Source organism: Malurus melanocephalus, unplaced genomic scaffold, assembly GCF_030028575.1.
Source record: "Malurus melanocephalus ecotype Western Australia unplaced genomic scaffold, MMel_1.1 scaffold_46, whole genome shotgun sequence".
Lineage (NCBI taxonomy): Eukaryota > Metazoa > Chordata > Aves > Passeriformes > Maluridae > Malurus > Malurus melanocephalus.
Window position 1 is genome coordinate 969082 of NW_026623278.1, and position 23226 is coordinate 992307.

Here is a 23226-nt window from a genome sequence, read left to right on the forward strand (position 1 = left end):
AGAGGAAAAAGGTGCTTGGCTCTCAAGGGGCTTTTGAATTGCTGGTGACACAAAACCTGAGACAACCCCACATCCAGGGCAGAGAGGAGCTGCAGGCTTTCAGGGGCTTGGGGAGATGATGTTAGGAACAAATCATCTTCCAGGTGATGGGCAATGATTGGTAAGGATTTTCAACAATGTTCTCATAGCCAAGAACAGGGGCCTCTAAAAAGACATCCAATAGTTTTAAGAACAAATGTAGAGTGACAAAATGGTGTTCCCTCCAGCCAGCTTTACATTATATATGCCACTGACTTAATCCTACTGGATTTACTCAGTAATTTTGAGAAGCCATGTTTGAGGGCCTGCATGAATTGGACTGAAGGCCCTTTTCCCTGTTAAAGGACCATAACAGTTAAAGCTTTAAATGCCATTCCATTTAAAGGTTATAATGTTTCACAATAGTGTATTTAAACACAGAAATCTGTTTATTTACCCAAACAAAACAGAGGAAATGATTCCAGCCCTCAGGTTTTGAATCCTCATTTAAATATGTGAACGTCGGTCCACAACTTAGAGATGTTTGTGTATCTATGTACCTCCAAAATACTCATATTTCATAGGCTTTTTCACATTAATATTCACCAACAGTATCACAAAAGTTCTTTTTCTTTTACATAACTGTAAGCAACAATAATTCTAGAAACACTAGAGAAAAAAAAAGCATAGCAATGTCCACAGTTACAAGAAAAAGTGCACATTACTTGGTCACAATCACAGTCATTACTTGGAAAACTATATGTAACAAGTAGATATAAAATATCACTGATGCCTCAAACTCATTGTCAAAAACGGAATTACATAAAATTTTGTACATGAAATAAGGCAAATTTAGGAATGCACAAGAAACTTGTTATTCAACAAAAGCTAAACAACAGAACAGATAGTACAATAAGCATAAACTAAAGTACTTTTTTCTATATACTTAAAAAGAAGCCTGCCATAGTGCACAAAGAAAACACCATTAATGTGTAATCAATATTATAAAATAAGAAATAGAGGGGTTGGGAAGAGTGGGGAAGGGGAGAGAAGAGTTTTATTATAGTTGCAGCTGCATCCACTTACAGTTTTGTACAGGTTTTAGCTAGGCCTGGGAATTGTACAAATTATACCAGAAGTGTCAATGACCTTCCTTGGTAAGAATTTTGTTTAAATTAAGGAAAAAAAATAAATACACACAAGAGTGCAAATTTTCAGATTGTCACTTGCAACCTCTTAACATTCATCATCTACATCCAATCACAACTAGAGGGACTTGTATAAGACAGCAGCAGTGATCATGGAGTCAGATGAGCTCACCGTAAGAAATCAATTAATCTTTTTTTTTTTTTCTCAACGATATGTCTTTTTTAGAAAACGCTCAACTCTTTATTAATCGCTAATAAAGCTGCAATATATTACAGAATGGAGTTGAGAATGGYATGAATGCAGAAAATGCATACTTCCTTTGGAAGGTATTCCATAGATGACAATTTACAGTACACAGGGGAGGAATTATCCAGCATCAAGAGTTACTCATTGTAGAAAGAATATGAAGTTGGGGAGAAGGGCACAGCCAGAGGTTCAAGAGAGGAAGGGGGGACTTAAAATAGCTCCTCAAAACATTTTCAGGACCAGTGAAAAAGTTTACCAAAGTAAAAATGAAAAATCTTGAATGAAAACAAAAATCTTTTGTTTCGTTTTTTATAAAAATTACATTTTTTTAAAATACAAGATCCTTTTAATTGCAATTGTGCCCTGTAGCAACAGGACATTTGGCAATGTTTTGCCATATACTGCAGCTTTAAGTCCAATGAGTCAGTATCACATTCCACTAATATTGCACTTGGATCTTGAACCACTTGTTTTAAAAAACCATCACAGCATCTTCTGTTTCCTCCACTTGTTAGAATGAGTTAATTTCTAGCCACTTTTTTCGATATTTATGCTGACACACTAAAACAAAAGCAATAGGCTGGACACAGTAAAGTACCTCGGAAATACCAGAGGTCGAAGTTCACTTGAAGCACCTTAACACATCACTTTATGGATCAAGAACAGTGTGGCATTATGGTAATTAACTCTCCTAAAAGACTGTGCAGTAACTGAAGTGTGTGCTCTGGGAAATCAAAATGTCATTAGTGGAAATTCTGACATAAGACCAGGCCGGTGTGAAGGTCACATGACTCAGTTCTGCTGCAAAATAAGGTTTTCCAGTTCGTCTGCGGAGCGCAATAAAAACGCGGCCGATTCTCGGTACCCTGCCACGAGCTGCCTCACGGCGTTGATTTCGGTCGGGCTCAGCTGGGGTCTAGAGCTGGAACTACTGGAGGATCCAGAGCTGGTTGCTAACTGCCTCTTCATACTGAGATCTGTTGGACCTGCAGACAGCAAAGGGAAAGGAAAGAAACTTCAGATCTGCTGCCAGAGACATTTAACAGATTTGTGGATACAAATGCAGAGTCGTAAGATCTGCTCTCAGCTGAGAGCAAGTAGCAAAAATAAGAAATGACTGTTCTGTTACCAGCTGCCATTACAAGAACCACGGCAATTTATATTTATGTATCACAGATCCCACTTAGAGAACATGAGGACAGCAGAAAATTACCCTCCAAGGGCATATCCCAACAGYGTGAGCCACTTGCACCCCAAACCCTTCCCTGGGATCTGACAATGGTGATCAGGCAGAAGATTTATCTTCTGTGCTTCCCCCCAGCTCCAGCTGCCATCGTAGACTTCATGGCACTATCCACACTTGCAATTTTTATCACAGAAAATACGACTTATGTTCTCTAGATAACTATTTTCACATTTTATGCTTCAATCAGCATGTGGGCAGATTGTGAATCCCTTGCAGACGTAGATAAATGGTCATTCACATGGCTTGCCTGACGCTGTCTGATCACTTACATAAATAGCTGCTCATGAATGAGATTAGGCTGGTGACAATCTGGCTGCCACAGCGAGGAGCTCACTCTCATCTGTGAGGGCTGCATACAGCTGRCAATACATTGCAAGGATCTTGTAAGGCTGAAACGCTGTCGAGAGATTCTGCAGCAATCGCTGTGTTGCACTGGCAGCTCTTAGAAATATGTTTAACACTTTTCCTCAAAAAATATTCTCAAGACCATGGATACTTCATATGAAGATTGCATTCCTGAGGGCAGTCTGCAGGTTACTGTGATTGGCAAAACATCTGCCATCATGAACTTTGGCTTTGTGTGGAATTTCTCTGGCCATTTCATCAGTAATTAGCCAGCTAAGATGCATGGTGCTTTAATGAAATATTTGCATTTTCCACTTAACACATTTTTTTCTTCCTGGATGTAAATTTATACAGGTAGAACTGGACTAAGGACTTTTTTGAACGTACACTGAAGGATAAAATGGCAAGTATATCTTTAAACAGTATATTTTGTGCAAATCTGGGAAATACTGCTCTATCATTTCCACAGTGTAACAAATCTGTACTCCTGGCAGGCAGAAGATCAGCCTGGCCTGATCTTAATCTTAATGCTCTCCTGGAAAAAATGCTTGATTGGAATCAAGCTATCCAAAGCAACATATCTTGCTTTCCTGTGAGAAAAATGGCACAATTCAATTTGATCAGGACAATATATATCAATGCCATGTCTTTCCAGCAAAGACTGGGATAATTTTAAAATTTAGCATGTTCAGCTGTAGAACACAGAACACAGCAACTCATATGCTGGAAGTTCTCCTAAATAGTCCCACCAAAATCATAAGATTCAAAACCAGACTCGCAGTCTTAAGCACCAATGGACAGAGATGCCTGATTTCCAGCAGCTGAAGAGCTAGTCATATCTTTTTTTTCTTTTTTTTTTTTTTTTTTTAGAAAGAAAGAAATAATAAATCTTTCTTTTCTCACTTTTCTCACTTCTTTCCATCTATGCAGAGGTACAGCTGAGACCACAAAAAATGTGGAGAGTACCATGTCCCCACACTCACTGAAGTTAATGAAAAATCTCTCCTTGAGTGAATGAAAGCAAAGCTGGGACTATGAAAAGAAACTACTCAGACAGAAAGGGTCTATTAGATCTGACTCCCTACTACACAACTAGCATGAGCAGCACTTAGCCTTAAAACTTGTATTATCTGGTTTTACACTGGCATAAATGAACTGACTTTTAAATTACTTCCACTATATAAAGGATAAATAGAAGCACAATTAGCTCCATGAATTTCTTTCGGAAAGAAGGAAAATGGTCACAGTGTGAAGAAGCTCAGAGGATATTTTTAAGTAAAATCTTAACCCAGCACAGGGAAGAATGGTAAACCAATCTGAAAAAAGCTAGCTGGGCTGAATGGTTGTAAGAAGCCATTAAAGACTTCTATATTTATTGAGGCAGTAGTGAAAAAGATGCCACTGACATTTTGAGGGCATTGTRCTCCATATGAACCTACTTTAACTTTTATGCTCTTTCCTTGACTTTCATTCATGTCACTGCTACACACACACACACATACACACAGACACAATATCTGGCAGAAGAGACCTTCTGCAGCACAGAGCATAATTTTCTTAAATTTAACTGAAGGGCTTTTATCATTGGTAATCCAGATTTTCAGTGACAGAATAGGCTATCAGTTTATGTCTGTCGTAAGTATAATATACATGGAAATGTGCTTGCTCAGACCTCTCAGGTTTTCCACACACAAACTGATGGTGCAAGGCACCACTCTGGAAGGAAAACTAGGAGAAGACCACATGTCCATAATGCACAAATTAGTCTAAGCCCTCACAAGTCTATAGGGTCAGTTATTTACACAGTAGGAAGACCTGTATTCTTAGATGTCTGGGTTAATTTTCATGATGCAAGTTCTTTGCTCTTTAGARTATTTATCTTTGCATCCTGGAGGTACTGGAAATACCCGGATGGCAGTCTGTATACACAAAGGACAATCACAACCCAAAAATTSTCTTGGTTTGGGAGATTTCTGTTATGTCAGAGCTTGGTACCCTGCTACAAGCTGCTTTCTTTGTATACAAAGAAAAAAAGTTATCTCAGTTTTTTAGCTTACACAGCTTCTTCAAACTACTTGGTGGGTTTATTTTTTTATTTCTATTTATTAGGAAAATGGGATTTCATGTCACTCCCCAGCTCCTGCCTTGTATTTAACAACTCACAGTGTTGCTAACTCATCCCCCTGAAAGAACACCCTCATGAGGAACAAACACCAAAGGAACACACACACAGAAAAAAAAATTCACAGCTATGATTTTGGGACAGTGAGTACATTCGTGCCTTTTCAGGAAGGAAAGTTGGCAGAGAACTGAACAGAAAAGAACAAGCCACACTTCATGTGGAGATAAAGATTTTAGCTCTTTTAATTGTGCCATGTGACCCCTACATCTCACCTCTAAAGCTCACCTAGGACAGCCCAAGCTTTATATCTGGGAGAACACCTCATTCAGAGATTAGTCACAGAATGTGTTATACTGGTCTCAGCTTTTAATAGCTATGATAGACACTCACTGGCAGCAACAGAGATTCTCAAAGGTTGGCCAGGCTGCTGAATACTGAAATGCTATGACTTATTTGTAGCTTCATCACTCAGATCTGGTCATTCAGAACTAAGGAATAAAAGCAACATATAAGTGCATTCTTATTGTGTAAATTTTTCCTATGTATTTTCATTCAAATCTACTATCAAAATATGGAAATCTACACACCTACAATATCTCTAACCAGACAAATAAACCACAGCTACTCTGAAGGCTTAAAATAGCTGGTTAATGGCACTTCATGTACATCTACCTCCAGAAGCCATCACTACAGGTTACTGAATCTGGAAAATGATGAACAGCTTCACCATCATGTCTTTTAATAACTATCCTTACTCTTTCTTTAGTGTATCTAACATTATTTATTAGGCTGCCAGCCCTCACAGGAACAAGAAAGTGCATACTTGTAAAGAGTGAAATCTGAATGTTTTTGCAATGAATTTTACAGTGTCAGGTTCCTCCAAGATGCTACTGCACTTTTTAGCATACTGCTTCCTATTCTGGAGTACTTCAGGACCATTAAAAATTTAGATTGCAAACATTATTGGGTTCCACAATGTCTGTTGAGCAAACAAAGATTAAGCATATACCAAAGAGATTAAGAGAGAAGACTCATTTCCATTTCTTTCTCTCAGTGCATTTTCCCTTAACATGAAATTGCCATCTCCCATATTTTTATAACAGCACAACATTCTTCCAAGTAGTGAGTTAAAAAATTGCTGGGACAGATCCTTTCTTTTATACTGTTTGAGAAGAATAAAGTATTGTTCCTCTGCCTCTGTTTGAGGCCATCTGATTGACACTTTAACATGAGAATATTTTTTGATTTACYACCTCTGTCCAGTTACATTGACCTAATTTCCCCTGTGAGGTGCAATTGTTCTTGTTGGAACCACATCAAGCTGAATATGAAAACTCTAAAAACCCACTCTTCATGTGCTACACAAAAATTAATCAAATTAGCTGCTAGGAATGTCTGCCACTAAATACACTGTGGAACAAATGGTTTTCTGTAAATTACAAGACTCTAATGGAACTTGTTACTGCTTCATGCACTACTCATTACCAACGTGATTTATATCAAATTCCAAAATATGGGTCAGATGTAGATGTACTGATACTGATTTCTTAGACACTAACAACTGTCTCAGCAAAATTCCCTTAAGAATTGTATGTAGCCACTGGGTAGCCAATAATCTTGTGATTAACAACTACTGAAAGAATAGTAAATGTGTCAGTGACTTTCAAATTGTTTATCATTATTGTATATAATAATATAGAATAAAAAAATCTTTTAAAAAGCTTTATGTGCTTAAGCATCTATGTTTCTACATTTTCATTAATAGCTAAGCAACCTTTTTCATAAGTGAAAATGCAAAAAGCWGTCGAATTTACTTGTAGAAAACAGTATTTGCCCATCTCTTGTGTGTATCTTTTCTATTGCACCTATTATCCTCTCCCATTCTTTCCCCATGAGYGGCTTTAGAGGAGAGATTGGACTAGATTCTTATRTACTCCAATAAATGAAATGGAAAARCACCTGTCAAAGTATGCTATCTTTTCTTTCCAAATCAGATGTATTTATTGTAATAAGAATGTTTTATTGTGATATTATGCATCTGTCAATGCTTCTTTTCCTCCTGCCTTCAAACACAGAACAGATGTGCCTAAAAGTACTGCTTCAAGTACCAGGAGAAATAAAAAACCAGAAAACGGATGAATTGGACCTTTTAAGCTTCTTTTCTCCCTTCTAAACCTCTCCCTCTGGAAGACACACCTTCCTCTACTTTAGACAGCAGAAAAAAAAATGCTGTCTTGCCTGAGGAAAGAGATATGAAAACACAGAAATGCCTACAGCCATCATTCATTCTCAGCAATCAGGAAACACAGTGGTCTGTGATTAAATGGTTCTGTGAGACCCTTCCCATCCACCTCAGGAGATTAATTGTGTGTACCTGGGTTGCCTTAACAGTTGTCTCCTCAGCTTTGCACAGAGGAGGAAAGTAGAATGCTGCCCAATACATCCACAGACATTCCATTTCCATCCCTATGGCAGGAACAGACTAGAACTTGCTTGTGCCACATGTTTGATAATTTGAAAAGGATGAGGAAGGGGGAAGATGAATGTTGGAAGGTCTTTACACAAAATTCAGCCAGTTTTCCAGCAAGAAATTCCCACCTTTGCCAAAATATAGGTCAAGCCATTTAACCTCTCCCAACCCCATCTTTTGGTTTTTTCAAATGGGGTTAAACACACTATCCCAAGTTCCTTACTCTATCATTCTTTTATCTGTGTTTCTTCATGCTTTGGGCGCCATCTCTGTGTTAGAGGAAAACTGTGTTCTCTTCCCAGGAAGAGAAGTTCTCTCTCATCAGGAGAACATATTTTAAAGACAGTACAATAGTAGAGGTGTAAGGAAAGTCTAGAGAGAGCAATCACACCAAAAACCCCATTCCACCCCTACATCCCGGCTAGCCAATCAATATGTAACCCACCCACCAATTAAAAAACTACCTACATATTGGATATTCCCATCTGTTCTTTTTCCCCCTAGCTTATCACCAAGAAACCTCTGTCAATCATGCAAAAGCCAATATTTTACAGAAATTTACAACTTGACCAAATTTGTGGATGTGGAAAAGAGGCGCTTTTCCTACTGTCCCTGTGGAGTGGACAGGAGGGCTCAGCAATTCTCTCCCAGTCCCAGAGCAGCACAGCCATCCCTGGTCAGCAGCTCCTGCTCTGGGATATTCCCCCAGCGACTCCATTGTCTTCAGCAGAGCTGCACCATCTGAAGGAGCAGGAGGCAGAAGGAGCAGGAGGCAGAAGGAGCAGGAGGCAGAAGGAGTAGGAGGCAGAGGAGCAGGAGGGCTGCCTGGCACCTGGATAAAGCAGGGAACAGCCGGGAGGGCATCACCTCCAGAGTAGAGCAGCAGAGAGGAGCGAGCAGTGTGTTTAGCGTGCCCACAGGAGAGGAGGCTCAAAGAGAAGCCTGCCAGGGCTCAGGATTTGCCATGGTGTGAGCAATATCAGGATTTAGCTGAAGRACTCACCTGAGCTGGAAGGGGACTGGACGTTCGTGGTGCCTGGGATGCAGTGCTGAGTTGTGGCCGTGGTGGAGGTAGGCTGCAGATCTGTGRGGAGAAATGGAGACACAAGAGCTGCTTTGTCTTACTGTGACACGAGGGCATGTCCTGCATGGCCAGTCCAACRTCGAGTCTGAAACACCCTCTTTTTACACACACAAATGACTGACATTTCTGCCTACAAAACCAGACAATGATGCAGAAGAAACAGTCCCAAATCCAGGAAACCCAGCTATGGCAGCAGAAACACACCCCACACATCTTAGAGAAAATGGGCTTCAGGAAATGAAACAGTTGTGAAGACCATGACTCCAAAAAGCTCAGCATGACTTTCAGAGAGTGCTGACAGCTGATAGTCATTGGGAGAGGGTAGACAGCAACACACCAGACCAAAATCCAGGGGGAGACAAGGCAATCCCACTCTGTCAGGGGAGGCTCAGGCTACATGCAGATCCTGGTGGTATCAAGARATTTTGCTCCCAGCCTTATCTCCTGTCCTCACTCTTCTGCCCTCAAGCTGGACATTTTTCTAAGCTCAGCCCAGGAGTGATAGAGGGGGGCCAGCTGAAGCCTTTGTGGCTGGCTAAGAGCTGGCAAGCAAATTTTGTTTACATTCAGTGAGCTATTCCACCTCAGAGGTTCTCCATTCAGTTCTGTAACAGGAACTGCATTATCCTTAAGAAAAGGGAGCTGTGGCAATCCACCCTTCTCAAAGAGCAGCTCTCCTTTACCATCTACRAGAATCAAGGACAACATAACCAAAGGTTTCTCCCCAGCCCATGTACAGGCTGACAGAGACTCTCACCAAGATTGCTTGGTGAATGTTTCCAGCCAAGCTGGATTAGCCTAAAAAGTTTAGAAGGAGGGGAAAAAAGACACCTTGGTGCCTTTTCCTTCTGTGTTTTTTTTCCCAGCCCATGATAAAGGAGGGGTCATTGCACAAGCTGCTGCATTCTGTTTGCTTATATTGAGCAGTTTCATGAAGGCTAGCCCCATGCAGTTGTGTAAGGAGCTAATTATGCTCTGTAATTAGCCATGTGGAAGGACAGACCTCCCCATGTGGAGGAAAGCACTGCAACAGCAGGCACAGAGTCCCTGAGCCAGAGCCACAAAACAGTTGGGCGAACAGACAGCTAAGGCTGTAAGGTCAAAGTAGGGATGAACTTTATACAGAAGAAATAACCAAATTAAATGAGTCACAGAATACAAAATACATGCATCAGTTGGACTACTAGACAGAGAGTTAATTGGACATTAATTATTATATTACTATGGGGGAAGGCCCAGAAACAGGGAATCGAGCAGTGAGTTTTAGATAGCTACTGCAGCTATTGCAATTTCTTTCTGTTTTAGCAGTTGCACAAAACCAGACTGCATTTGTTTATACACACATTCTGACTGAGGTGTGCATTTATTTTTACACTATTTTTACAACATGTGTTAGCTTGACAAGAATGTCTCATAGGTTATAGTGAAGGAATTTAATTTTTAAAATAGTTCTCAGGTCCTGAAAACAATTTGCAAGTAAATATCCTGTTCTCCAGAGAAGTAACTCATTAACCACTTTAACAGCCTTGCATATGTTTGGAACAAGAGTCCTTGAAACAGCATAATGATGGCAACCAGCAGTCCTGTGAGGTCTGTCAGGAGGGCAATGGTTACCCCATGAACTGAAATTCAAACTGCTGCTCTTTTTTACCAAGGACATTGTAGTGAGAACTGACAGACCTCGAGGAATTGGCCTCCAAGTGCTCCCATTTCTCCTGTGGAGCCATTTCACCGGAGCCAGATCAATTTACCCTTAACGTCTTAGAGATAATTAGGTTGGTTGCTGATTGGTTTTTGCTGCTTTTCCACAACTTTCCTAATGATGTTCCTGAAATGGCAAGTGGGTCACAAATCATCAGCCCAACTAGACTGTCAGCATCTACAGCTGGCTTCCAGTCCTGGCACACAAAGACTTTTGGTTCATGGAGCTTATGCACTTTGGCTCCTCTAGGAYCCCTGTGGAGAAGACAGACACTTGCACAACCTCCCAACTGTGCACAGCCATATGGGTGAGGTGCAATGGCTTAAGTAAGAGGTTATACAGATAAAATTTTCCAGTGCAAGTAAGGAAATRCAAGAAGAAGAAATGTTTGAGCATATGTCTAAATGCAAAACTATCTCGAGCTTTAATTGTGAAAAAACACTGGCGCTCTCTATGTTAAAGGCACAAAGAAATTGTGGCTTCTAATCAAAAAGCAAGACTAATTTATGGTGTTTAATTTGTACATAATTTTTTAAAACTGCATGTTGAAGTGACATAGAATACTTTTGCATAAACCCCACAATTCCCTGAAAAATGTGAGTTATGAAAATGTATCCTATTACAAGAGATTTGAAGAGAAAAACAAGTACACAAACCAGTTGTGATTCCTCACAGTTTAAGATTATATGAACCAGACAATATTGATGGCTTTTGCTGACAAATAACACATGGGGAGTTTAATCCTACTCTTAGCTGGGTAAAAGRGCAAATGCCAACTGTTTTCAGTGGGAACTGGCTCAGATCCTCTCTGGACATAATTTAAAAGACAATTTTAAAGTTTTTGTGCATTTTCACAAAAACCCCAGATTTCCATGGCTTGTCTTAWGAAAATATTTGATCAGAGACCATATTCAGTAGCTCAGAAGCGCTCTTCATGAATATGGAAACAATTGTAATCATCATTCACTCTCTYTAAGTCAAACAACACTTTTGACAACTGAAGTATTATACTTTTAAAGCCTTTTGAAAACTTACTGCAAGATATACACAGACCCTTGAGAATTTTGCAGGCAGGGGTAGGGGATGAGGAAGGTGACTAAAGGCCCCCAGGACATCACATACCAATAACTCCCTGTAGGCTGCAGCCCTAGTAGCATTTTGAAAATTGCTGAGCATGCTGAATACAGARGCTGTAGCTGAGCAATATCATCTTGCCTAAGTCAGCCCCTCTGCCCAAACTGGCACTCTCATCAGCCAGAGAGGGATCAGCCAGGGCAAAACCCCAGGGACTTCTCCATCCTCTGAGACATTTCTTTAAATACAGTCCTGGGAGTCAATAAAACCTCAGGCTTCCAAAGTAATCACTTTTCTCTGACAGAGAGACAATACCCTTTTTTATCAGAAGGGTATTACTCTGCATTTGTACAAAATCAATATGAGGGATTATTTCAAACAAATACTACAATTTGCTTACATTTTTTGTTGTTACAAAAGCATGCCGATGTAAGAAGAAAGGAATGTTGTCTAAATAAATGACACCAGTCATTTGCAGAGGAACATAAAACCCCATGGTGACATATATTTACTTTATCATTTTTAGTTTAGAGTATAAATGAATATATTGATTTCTCATTTAACACTTGGTATGCCAGATCCTTATCTGCTGTAAATTAAAGTGGCTGGTRAGACCATGTAAGAAATCTACGTCAATTCGTTTGCGCCACACAATACAGAGCTGAGTGTTTTGAAACCTGAGCCAAAAATACACTAATGGCCTCATTTTGTGGTCAGYGTAGGAGAGGACAATAATGACAAAGTCCTCATAAAGTCATGCAAACTGACTGAAGATCTAGCCTGGGATTGTTTTACTCACCATTTTTAGAGGCTTGTGGTTCAGTCTTGCCCTACTGTGTATCAGTCCTTGAAACTGGAAGGAGCCTCATATGCAGTGAGTAAGCRTTTTGCTCAGCAGCTGCTGTTTGCAGGAGTGTGTTCCTGCTCATTATGTGATAATGGCCTATGGATATTGACCCCCCTGGACTAGCTCTCCGTGCAGCAGGGGGAAACGCATATCAGCACATCCATACACAGGCGCAATTTGTAAGGAAACTCACCACTGCTAGAAGCATCATTGAGATTTAGCAGCCCACCTCCGAGCCCTCTGTAACTATGGTAACTGTAGGTCCCGTTGCCGTTGATGTACAACACCTCCTGCGTGCTGGAAACAGCTGATGTTGAGTAAGTGACCTGGGCTGGCTCCTGTTTGAACTGCTTGTCAGCTGGAGCAGCCTCATCCTGCAAAAACAAAAGGTTTGGAATTATGGTTACATTTTCCCTTGCATGAGAATGTCTTTTCCATTGTTAAGATTCTCCATCTACTGCTTTCAGTAAAGTATAATGCATRTTAAACAAGCACAGATATGTTTCTGATTGACCAAATACCAGCATAAAAGGAACWATGAAAATAAGTGAGAATACAGGCTTCCTAAAAATCTGAGAATATTCATTTATTTGTGCTCCACAAGCCAACCATAATGCTTCTTAAAGGACAATATGTACCCTCTCACCCTGAAGAGCTCACCGTCTTCTTCAAAATCCAACTCAGTCCAGAAATAGTGGGAAAGGAAATAAGCCATTTGCTGAGTGCTGGAGTGGCTCTTCTAAGTCAGAGAATCACATATTTCTTGATAAACCAATACAGAATGCACCAACTACTTATTTTGATGTATCAGTCTCAGAAAAGACAGAAGGAATAGAGGAATGGAATAAAACRCCATTCCTATGTTTGGAGAAGTCTGAGTGAGCATCCTTCCACACAAAGGCYATAAAGTAAGGATGCCTTTACAAAAGTCACTTGAAAACTTTTGTTATCTGTGTAAGAGCAGCGCCTATTTGTACACCATGAGTTTTCCTCAATGCTCCCTGTTTGCCTCTTTGATGATCACATAATATTTAACAAAATTCAGCACAATTTTCAATTTTCCYTCAAAKGAGATAATGTTTCAGGTGAAAGTGYRTTTTTCCCCATCTACTGCTTAGAGTACCTCATCTCCATTCAAGTTCACAGAATGCTGCAGTAGCAACTTTATTAATGACACAGATTAAATAAACAAAAGCATTAAGAAAAGATTTAATGCGTTGTAGTAGATGGAAACAAGGAAAACTATCAGTGTGTGACTGCTCAACCTGACACAGGGACCTCAGTAACACAGAACCTGATTAAGTCTGTATGTATTTGAACATTTTGTTTCTTGACTTTTTTATGGGTTTGATTTTATACTCTCATCTGATGGAAATAAATTTCAGTGTTTTCAAATAARATTCATCTATTGAAGATGTGTTTCTAAAGACCTTTTCAGAGTAGTTAGCTGGAAAACAAGATATGCTAGAATTACTTCCCCTTTGTGTAAGATTTTTGTCTATTTTATGCATGTCTCCTCTGCACAACCCTTTTACAGTTGCTAAATACACCAAACATATTAAGAATGCTATAAAATGTCTGAAATMTTTTTACAATTTTTGCTTAGAGAGATCAAATAGTTCAAATAGTGTCCAGTCTCTGTGTTGAAGCAAAAAGGGTTGTGAATTCTGTATGCATTAGGAGCAGTTGTCAGTTCCACCTCTCAAAAAGACACTACCAACTTCTCTTATATGAAGACATCCCTATCTTGCAGATATTTGTTGGTGAAAGAGACTTCACCTGAAGCACAACTGAGATAACTTGGGAGAAGAGATATCTATTATTAACAGAAATATTAATATTTAATATGCTACACTGAACCATCAGACAATTAATTCCATAAACAATAAGAATGGGGCCTCTTGGGCAGTAATATGAGCTAAAGCAAAACTTTACATTTTTAAGAGAGCTGGCCAAAGTGGTCTCCTAAGCATTTTCTTAAGCAATAATAATCTTAAACAAACAGCCAGAATTGCAATGTATTTTTGCCAGGAATTCAACTTTAATATAATTTACCTTTTATCTCCAAAGGTCACTGATATCTCTTACGAGAGAAAAGACATTATTTTCTCAGAGAATATTAATAAACTATACAGTAAAGTTCCATCTTGGCAACATAGCTTAACTCATCGTCCAAAATTTTAACACTCTCAAGACTCAGATGTTCTGCCTCCTTATGTCTAAAACTAGATGATACTTCCTGCYATAGACTCACTCAGAGTGAGTCTGAAACAAAATAGTTTTGCAGCGCTCAATAACAGACTTTCTGCAAATTTGTCAAGGACTAAACTGTGTTCAAGGGGCACAGTGCAAGCAGGACTAACTCCTGTAGCTGAGCAGAGTATCTCAGATTGGTCTCCTTATCCTCACTGTCTGGAATGCACAGATCTGCTGTCTCTGAATTTACACATCCTCCAGAGCCCCTCTGGTCAGGGCACTGAAGCCCTGAYGGGGAGTCTCCTGCAGAACAGATGCACTGAGCTTCTGGCAAAGCCCAGCAGGCAGAGCCAGGCTGGAGGRCACAGCGAGGGCGCTCRGTGCMCCTTGGAGCACGCCAGCCCACGTGTTCCGGAGCACTCGCCCAACAAGTGGGAGACYGGARTTCTGGCTACTCATCGCAGTACACRGTGAAGAGGCGGAAAAATTGGGATGCAAGKTCTCTGCTGGCTGTGGTGAGGAGGGGACCTGAACTCGGAGCTGCCATCTCCTAGCAACCAGGCTCCAAGCAAAACCGTGGTGGGAGTCGTCGCTGAYGCTGTGCCACTGCGCGGGAAGAAATGCACAATTCCCAGGCTCCAGAGACAGMGCACGAAAAGGGAGCGTGACTCAGTTCCCTTTCAGAAGCACTGCCTGGGGAGCCCTGCCAGCTGCTCCCCAACACAACATCCTAAAGCAGCTTTGAGGTCAGGAATACAAGGCTGGAGCTGTGCCACTCAAGGGGGAGCTTTGTGCAGAACTAATCATGGCCCTACACACCATCAGGTGCCATGGGATGGCTTTCAGTTGGAGTCTGGGCACACCCGTAGGGAAGGCATTCTCAGGATGGAGAAAGAGTTGAGGATGATGCTGAGACCAGGACTCCTGGTTCTGCATATGAACTCTAATCTCTTGGCCACCATGCAAAAGGAGGCTTCCTCTAAATTTTACGTATCTTTTTAAAAAGCGCACTGATCACCTGTCCTTAAATAATGAATAAGTTGCCATACATTTCAGACATTAAGTCTGATCCTTAATTAAGTGTTTCCCTCAGTACTTCAGGATAATTGCATATAGAAACAGGGCAGGATKTTTCTTAAGCTTTTTCTGAGCAGGCTCAAGTGTCAGCCCTACTGGTAGGATTATGAACCTGATCCCAGGGGGTTAGGAGCTGCCTCTCATGCACTCTCCTGGGATTTAAGGGGTTTTTTTTTTTAAATGTTTTGTACTTCAAAAGGTGAAGTTGTGTCATTTTCCTTGCAGCCATACCAGTCTCTGTCTTGGGAAGGGACAATATTAATATCATATTTACTTTTACATACCTGAGATTTATTCTTCATAGATTCATAGATTCATTCTCTTCACTCTATTTCACTTGAACTGCCTTTGCTTTTAAAGTAATATAGAAATTAAACATGTTGTTGTTCCACYGACAACTGAAATTTTTGAAATATTCTGTGCTAGTTATTCATCACTTCCTGTTTCTCTCTATGTAGTTTACACTGAAAAGGCTTATTTATTTATAAATTTACTTAAATACACTTTAATTTCAAGACAACCCTTATTAACTAATCATTTAGTGATATTTTTGACCTAACTACCTGAAACATACAATGTTGTCATCATAAAAATAACTTTTGAAGTATTAACTAACCATTTTTAAACTATTTATAAATTACCTTTAATAAGGAATATGACCAAAAGGCAGAGAGAACATTTGTTCATCTAGAATTTGACTCATGCTATCTTAATTTAGTATATGCCAAAGGAAACAAATCATCCTTCAAACAGTATTTCTCTTCTGAATTTATTTTGGAGGAGAAGCAATTTAAGTCTTGAGCACATTACCTAGAAAATGATTGAAATTGCAAAATGGAAAAATACTTTTTAGGTACAAAAGCATGCTAAAATAAAAATTTATCTGTCAGCTTGAAAAGAGGAAMCATGAGGTACTTATTGTGATCCTCAATTTGATATATATCAGAGATATTTATGTCTCAGTTTTATGTCAAGGTCTGTACTAGGAGAACACATTTTTTCCATAAAAGAGCAGAYAGAAACAATTTACCTGATTTTATGTTTAATCAGGAAAGCAATTTAGYAACCCTCTAAGGACAGTACATACTAAGAAAAGTTTCCATGATCTGTTGCATAAGCTGGTACATTGAGAAACCCTTCCCTGCTCTGACTGATGCTCTGAGCAGCAAATGAATAGTTTGGAGGAAACACCATCCACAGCAGATTGTCAGGATTCTGGTAGAAAGAGCCAGGCTCCCTGGCAGTTCCCAGTCTCTTGTCCCCCTGCCAGCAGAGGCACAGCACAAACATCTCTTTTCAAACAGTCTTCATGGAAGCACCTTTRGCAGTGTCACTGATCCCTTCTGTTCCCCATCTCCTTCACCACCACCAAAATAATACAAAAAAGCAATARAAATGTTGAAACAGAAAGTCCTGGCAAATCTATGCTACACTGAGTTTTGATCCCTTATATACACAAGATTCAGAAATTCAGTGTACTCCAATTAAGAGATAGCAGTGYCTTGGCTTCCCTGTTAGCAACAGGCAGTGCTAAAGTGTAAATGCAAATCCCTGCAGGGAGTGTGTGTGCAGATCAACTCACATGGCCAGTGCTAGCTCACCACAGGGCTCACAAAACTTCTGCAAAAAGAATATAAACGGCAATGCTCCAAAAATGGCAAAGATGGTGACACACATGGAGCTACTGCTTTCATGAAATGCAACCAGACTGACAAATCAGCAACTCTGAGAATGACAGCTTTCAAATGCCCCCATGTCAACGTGATTTTCCCCATTAATTAGGAAAGAGACAGGAAGGCAAACACATTTTTTGCCTCGTATTTCTTGATACTTCCTTTTTTAATACATTAAACTCAAAAATGTGGATTGCTTGTTTTTCTTGTYGATAAAAATTTCTTTTAGAATACCACTTTGAGGTTAGGAAAATTCAAATGCAGATAAGTCTTCAAACAAAGAGGCAAGGCAGGGACCCAATATTTGCCTATGGTCTTCCACTTTTTCAGCAYAGGAAAAAAATACATTCACATGAAAAAAACAAAGCGGCCTTTAAGGTTTTTTTTTAGGCCTCAATAGCTTGTAATAAGGCTTTCAAAGAAAGGAGATAATGTTTCATAATTTTTTTCCCATTTGTATCCCACTAATTTAATTCTACAAATTTTGGATCAAAAATAAAATAAATAGAAACATGTGATAAAACCACATAGCACTTTTCAAAGCATACCCAATTAATCCTTACAATACTCCTGATAGATAGGAATTTTATCAGTGCTTTTCAGATGGTGAGATTCTGGCAACAAAGGCAACCTTAAGCTAGAATTACCTAAAATGTAAAGTACTTGAGTTCTGCAACCATAACAACATAATGGGCTTCTTTTTGTGTAATTTAATTCTAAAAAACTCAGAASTTTTTAATTGGGAAGAAACTCAGAAGTTGTATCATGAGACATCCTGCTGCATCCACAGAGGTTTGGGGGGCTGTGAGTTCTCTGCCCATCTCAGCTTTTGCACAGAGAAGTATCTGCCAGGGTAAGCAGCCATCATCATCTGCATGGAGCAAGGTATTTAAAGGAGGATGAGCCACAAGAATCCTGGCTTCCACTGAAGGGCCCAGAATCTGGCCCCTTGTTAGACACCTGACAATCTGATCTTGCCAGGGCTAGATTGTGTACACCTTGTGCTCTGTCTTTTCAAAAGAGTCTCTGAGACTTCACTCCATCCTCTTTGCCTCTCCAGTCTCATCTTCTACCCTCCACCTGAGTTTCAGTCTTTTTGCCTAGAAATTCCTAATCTCTCCAAACAAGTCTCTTGATGCCAACTACCTGTGCAGCATATTTGTATTTAATTGTATTGTATTTAATCAGTGCTACATCCACTGATCATCCCATTTGAGATTTTCTCTCCATCCTCAGACTCCTATCAGTGTCCTAATCCCCAAAGTCTTGTCCCACAGGGAGCAAAGCCAGGGTCCATAATTAGCCAGAACAGCTCCTGTTTTCAGCTCACATTATTTCTCAGTAATATTTGATCTTTCACCACCAGCTCTTTAATCCATCTGGCCAGTTTCCATTRCGGTGCCAGCCTCAGCTACTCACTCAGCTTCCTCATCCAACCACATCTCATGTCACTTTCCCTTTCTCCCTTGTTTTCACTGCTCCTGTCAATCCTCACAAGGCTCCAGCTCCAACTTTTCCCCTCCTTTCCACACTGAGATCAGAATAATTGCCACACCCACTAAAATTCAAATAATCTGGGAATCTAGCAACTAAAACACTTTGATTGTGTAAGCATGTGCATCCTTGGCATAAATGACACCTCTATATTGTCAAGAGCAAACACAGAGCTTTTTTTTTTAAGGAATGGTAAATACATTTAAAGATCAAACTACTCTTTAAATACATTTAAGGATCAAACTACTCTTAAAATTTTCCTCATTATTAAAAATTGCTCTAAGTATCTCTGAAAGAGTTCAACAGATGGAAAACATACAGAACAGTAAATGTAACCCCTGTGGGCTGAAGGTTATGAAGTTATCACCAAACTGCACACCTAGTATTGTAATAGGAAATGTCAGGTAATCTTAATAAGTGATGATTCTACCAACTGCTTGGATGACWCACACTGTTCTGACAGAACAGTGGATCTTTTATTAGCTTTAATTACATGAAAGTAACTCTCTAGTGTTTGACCCAGCTTTTAATTTTCTGACCAATATTCTGGAAGCCTGGATAGCTAAACTTTACTTTGGCACATCACAGTAGGCTAAATTTTCCTTTAACTTTGCAGCAAGGCTGTTGACTCAGTGTGCTTAGCAATGGTGGAAACGGTATTTCTGCAAATGATGAATGAGTTTTCACATCAGTTTTGGTTTCCATTTCACATTTTGGTTTCTCCCCTCTCCAGTTTCTAAGTTTTGTGTTGGGATTACCACTAAATAAACTAYGCTAAATAAAGCCTGTTCAAGACTAGGGAGGCTTGAACAAAAAGAAAATAGACGTACATAATTCATAGTTTCATAGACCTACATAATTTCCTAAGTTTGAAATACAAATYGAGCTACACAGTAGCCCCTTGCATKGGCTGACCTTCGTATCYAAAATGCTGAATATTTATAGTCCTTCCTWAGGACATCTTTTAATACTGTAGAATGTGCTCTTACAGCTGTCAGCTCAGCATGGAGGCAATGCAAGGCCAGGCCAGGAGAAATTCTGTGCCCAAAAGCTGATCTAAGGAAAGATATTACCTTCCCCAGAAAGGCTTATTTATTTTGCAATGGAATAAAGAAAAGTCAGATTTTTAGTTAAGTCATCAGAGTTTCAGTATTCACAATGAGAAAAGCCAAGCATTTGCTACAGCCCCTGGTAGATCTGCACACAGAAATGTTAACCCATGTGACCTCTTTGCCATGAAGCATCATGCCTTCTTATTTAAAACTATTTTGAATAAAGTTCAATGAAATTTGCAGTCCTTATTTTGAGGGATTATTAATAAAAAATTACCATMTACTTGAAATTTCAACTTGCTAAATCAGATCCAGAGCTGAAACCTGAAAAGTGCAAGAACCTTATAGTCTCTTTAGGAAAATACTTAAAATATAACACAGCTATGTTTTATTTGAAGGCAAGGGTTCTTATCTGACAACTTTTCAAGACTCATACATATATTTATATATGTTACCTAATATCTCTCCATGGGTATTTTTCCATCTCTCAGGCTATTCACAGTATTCCTTAAAATAATGTATCTATTGACAGTCCCATAACCTGCTGTCCAAAATCATCAGTACAGGTAGATATAAAAAAATAATTGCCTGTTTAGACAGATTCCTTCCCCTATAAGTTTAGTTGTCCTTCAAAACAGCATTGCAGGAAAAGGCACTAGAATTATGGATGAGGTCTACTTACAGCCAGCAGAAAAACCGCTGAGATTTTACTCAGAAGTGCTAAACCCAAATTTGAGCAAGCTGGCTGAAATAAAACACGAAGTGAAGTTCAAATAATATCACAAAACTTATGCCAGATGGGGAAATGTTTTGATAATTCAGGAGTGGACTTAGCAGTGAAATCAAGAGGGACATAATAGCTGTTCTCAGGTTTGCACACTGCATCTCCTCTTGTAAGGAGCAGTTGGGGGATTGCATAGCTGTTTTCCACTCTCTGCTATCACATCTAGACTATGTTTTTCTCTGCCACTCTCTGCATTATTTTCTTCACTTTTGCTTAMTTAAATCAAGTATGTATAAAAAATGAGAAAGCCCATCCTTGTGTGACATACTACTCAATTTGTAGCTCAGTTGGAGCTGGGTATTCCAGCTAAGCTGCACACTCATKCTTTAGCTGTGAGTCTATCATCTCATCATTACATGGAGAGCACATCRGTATCAGAGTAGAATTTTCTCGCCTGAAAACCTGATATTACATGAAAAAGTGCTCCTAGCCTGCAGAGGCAATTGTAATGAACATATTACTGCCACAAGTCGAGGCATTAATGATGACTTTGCTTTGAAGTCCAATATCTTTTTTTTTTCATACTTCAGATAAAAAACTATAAATAGAATTTTTGAGACAGTGGTGAATTATTGATATGGTCTAATTGAGTTAAATTGAGTGTAATACAGGTTCCAGTTAGGCATCTAAATTGCCTGGAATGCCAATAGTGATATGGAAACTTGAACAGTGCCTATCAAAATATTAAGTTCAAGGATCTCCAAACTGTCCACCTGACACAGGGTATTGAGCCAAGAAAAGAAAGCCATGTTTCAGTTTCAGATTAGTAGGGCAGTGGGTTCCTTTTGCTTCCAGATTRTTAACACTGAAATGAACTGTCAGCATCAGTGTTGTCACCAGGCATCAAAAATGACATCAGCCAGTGTTCAACAAGAAATGAAAGCATGAGACTGACATGGAAAAAGAAAATCAAAATAAAAAGGTGCTATTTTGTAGAAGAGAGACAAATGAACCTCAGCCTTCTGCATTTCTGATRGAATGACACATGATCTACAGACTGGAATGGGTATATTAACCCTAAACAAACGGCTGGTGTTTTCACATTGCAGCATTTGAGCCTTGTTTTTTCACCACTCCCACTTCACCTGCAGTACAGGTGAAGGCATTGTAAAGCTGTTGCAAAGAGCTKTCAGAGAACCACTTTTGTTGGAGCACTATCTGAGGGATCACTGCTCATGGCTTGTCAGCTTTGGCCAGTTCATTATCCTTTGTGATAGCAGAAGAGCAACGTGAGCTTTCAGGGGTCACCAGTGCTGCTGGCTGAGCATGGACACATGGATGAGCTATTCCTACAGTTTAGTTAACTGTGATGCACGGTCCCTGGGGAAAGAGAGAAACTGTGTTCTACTAAAGAAGTGTGTTTCTCAGTCCAAACGGAATTTTTTTCCTGTGGTGCTTAAGGTAAAATTACTGATCTTTAGAGAGGTTCTAGATAGCTGATTTTTGAATGTTCTCTCCCTGGTGAGGGTTTTGGTTTTTTTTCCCATCAGGAACAAAGGAATATTAAAAAGCATAACTCAGTGTAGCAATCCCATCTAAGGTGGACTAATAGCAGAAAGTGTCCTAGAAAGTTAATTTTCTCTATAGCTCCTGCTGTTCTTGTCTTAGGTAGCAGTTCTCACCATCCATAAACTATTTAATGAGTTATACTTGTCATGCTCTTCATTTTTGTAGAGAATKGTAAGATGTGAAATAATTTATTTAGCTGGGTATTCCACCACTACTAATTGAAAGTTGTCTCAATATGCAAGACTGGTGCATGCAGCAGTGCACCACAGTGCATGCACAGCACTGACTTYCTCAGTGCAAATTTAAATCACGTCCAGCAATGGCTGACACCAGGTTACAAGCAGCTACAGATATGAGAGGCAAAACTGGTTGAATATAGGAATTGTGCCAATGCCTTTGAGTTTTGACAGAACTCCTGTGGGTGACATTGTATTTCACAAAATACACGTGACATTTGTTGTAGAGAAAGAGGTACAAATTCAGACAAAGGTATCATGCAAAGAACAGAAGAGTATTCAGCCACCATTTGCTGCCTTGCAGAGGACAACAAGAGGAGAGAGGACAGGTGGAACTTTTTTCCTCACTGTTGMACCAGTAGAGGGAAGAGATTTGTAAGGGCCCAAGCCTCATACAGAATTTCTTCCTCTCAGGATAGGCAGAATACAATGGCAGATTTTGATTTTAAAAACAGCACAGTATGACCCTTGCCCTGGGCCTTATGATAAGTTATTGACCGAGGCATTTAGTAGTCAACCTTGAGAATCCCCACCTCCTCTATTTACACACCCCCACCCACTCTCAGCTCTCATTTTCCTGTAAAGGAAAGCAAGTTTCCCTTGGAAGACTACACCACCAACTCCTTCAGCCTGACACAGAGATGGGACAGAGAGTATGAARGGATCCTTTCCTTCCCTGTGTCACCTCCATAGATCTCTCAGCCTATGGTCACTCAGGACACAGGACCATGGGCACAGGTTTGCTAAACCTGCTCCTTCCTAAGAGACTTCATTGGTACATGCCTGATCCCAAACTTGGAAAACTGCATAATGAACTCCAGAGCCTAGGAAGCCCATGCTGGAATTAGATCAGCTAAAAATCTGAAGAAAATAAAGGTAAAACTTCATTGAAAATTAAGTAG

At 39.7% G+C, this 23226-nt stretch overlaps 1 protein-coding gene across 2 annotated transcripts in view; it reads right to left on the bottom strand.

Moving 5' to 3' along the window:
- Nucleotides 1-448: 448 nt before the first annotated feature.
- The window catches only part of NOL4 (nucleolar protein 4), a 189167-nt gene continuing 166389 nt past the window's right edge, over nucleotides 449-23226 (bottom strand). For both annotated transcript variants that reach the window (XM_057364997.1, XM_057364998.1), the window contains 3 exons: nucleotides 12497-12677; nucleotides 8600-8680; nucleotides 449-2399 (listed from right to left, as the gene is read on the bottom strand). In XM_057364997.1, coding sequence (XP_057220980.1) covers nucleotides 2206-2399; nucleotides 8600-8680; nucleotides 12497-12677 — 456 coding nt within the window. In that variant the 3' untranslated portion in view covers nucleotides 449-2205. The remainder of the gene's footprint in view (nucleotides 2400-8599; nucleotides 8681-12496; nucleotides 12678-23226) is intronic.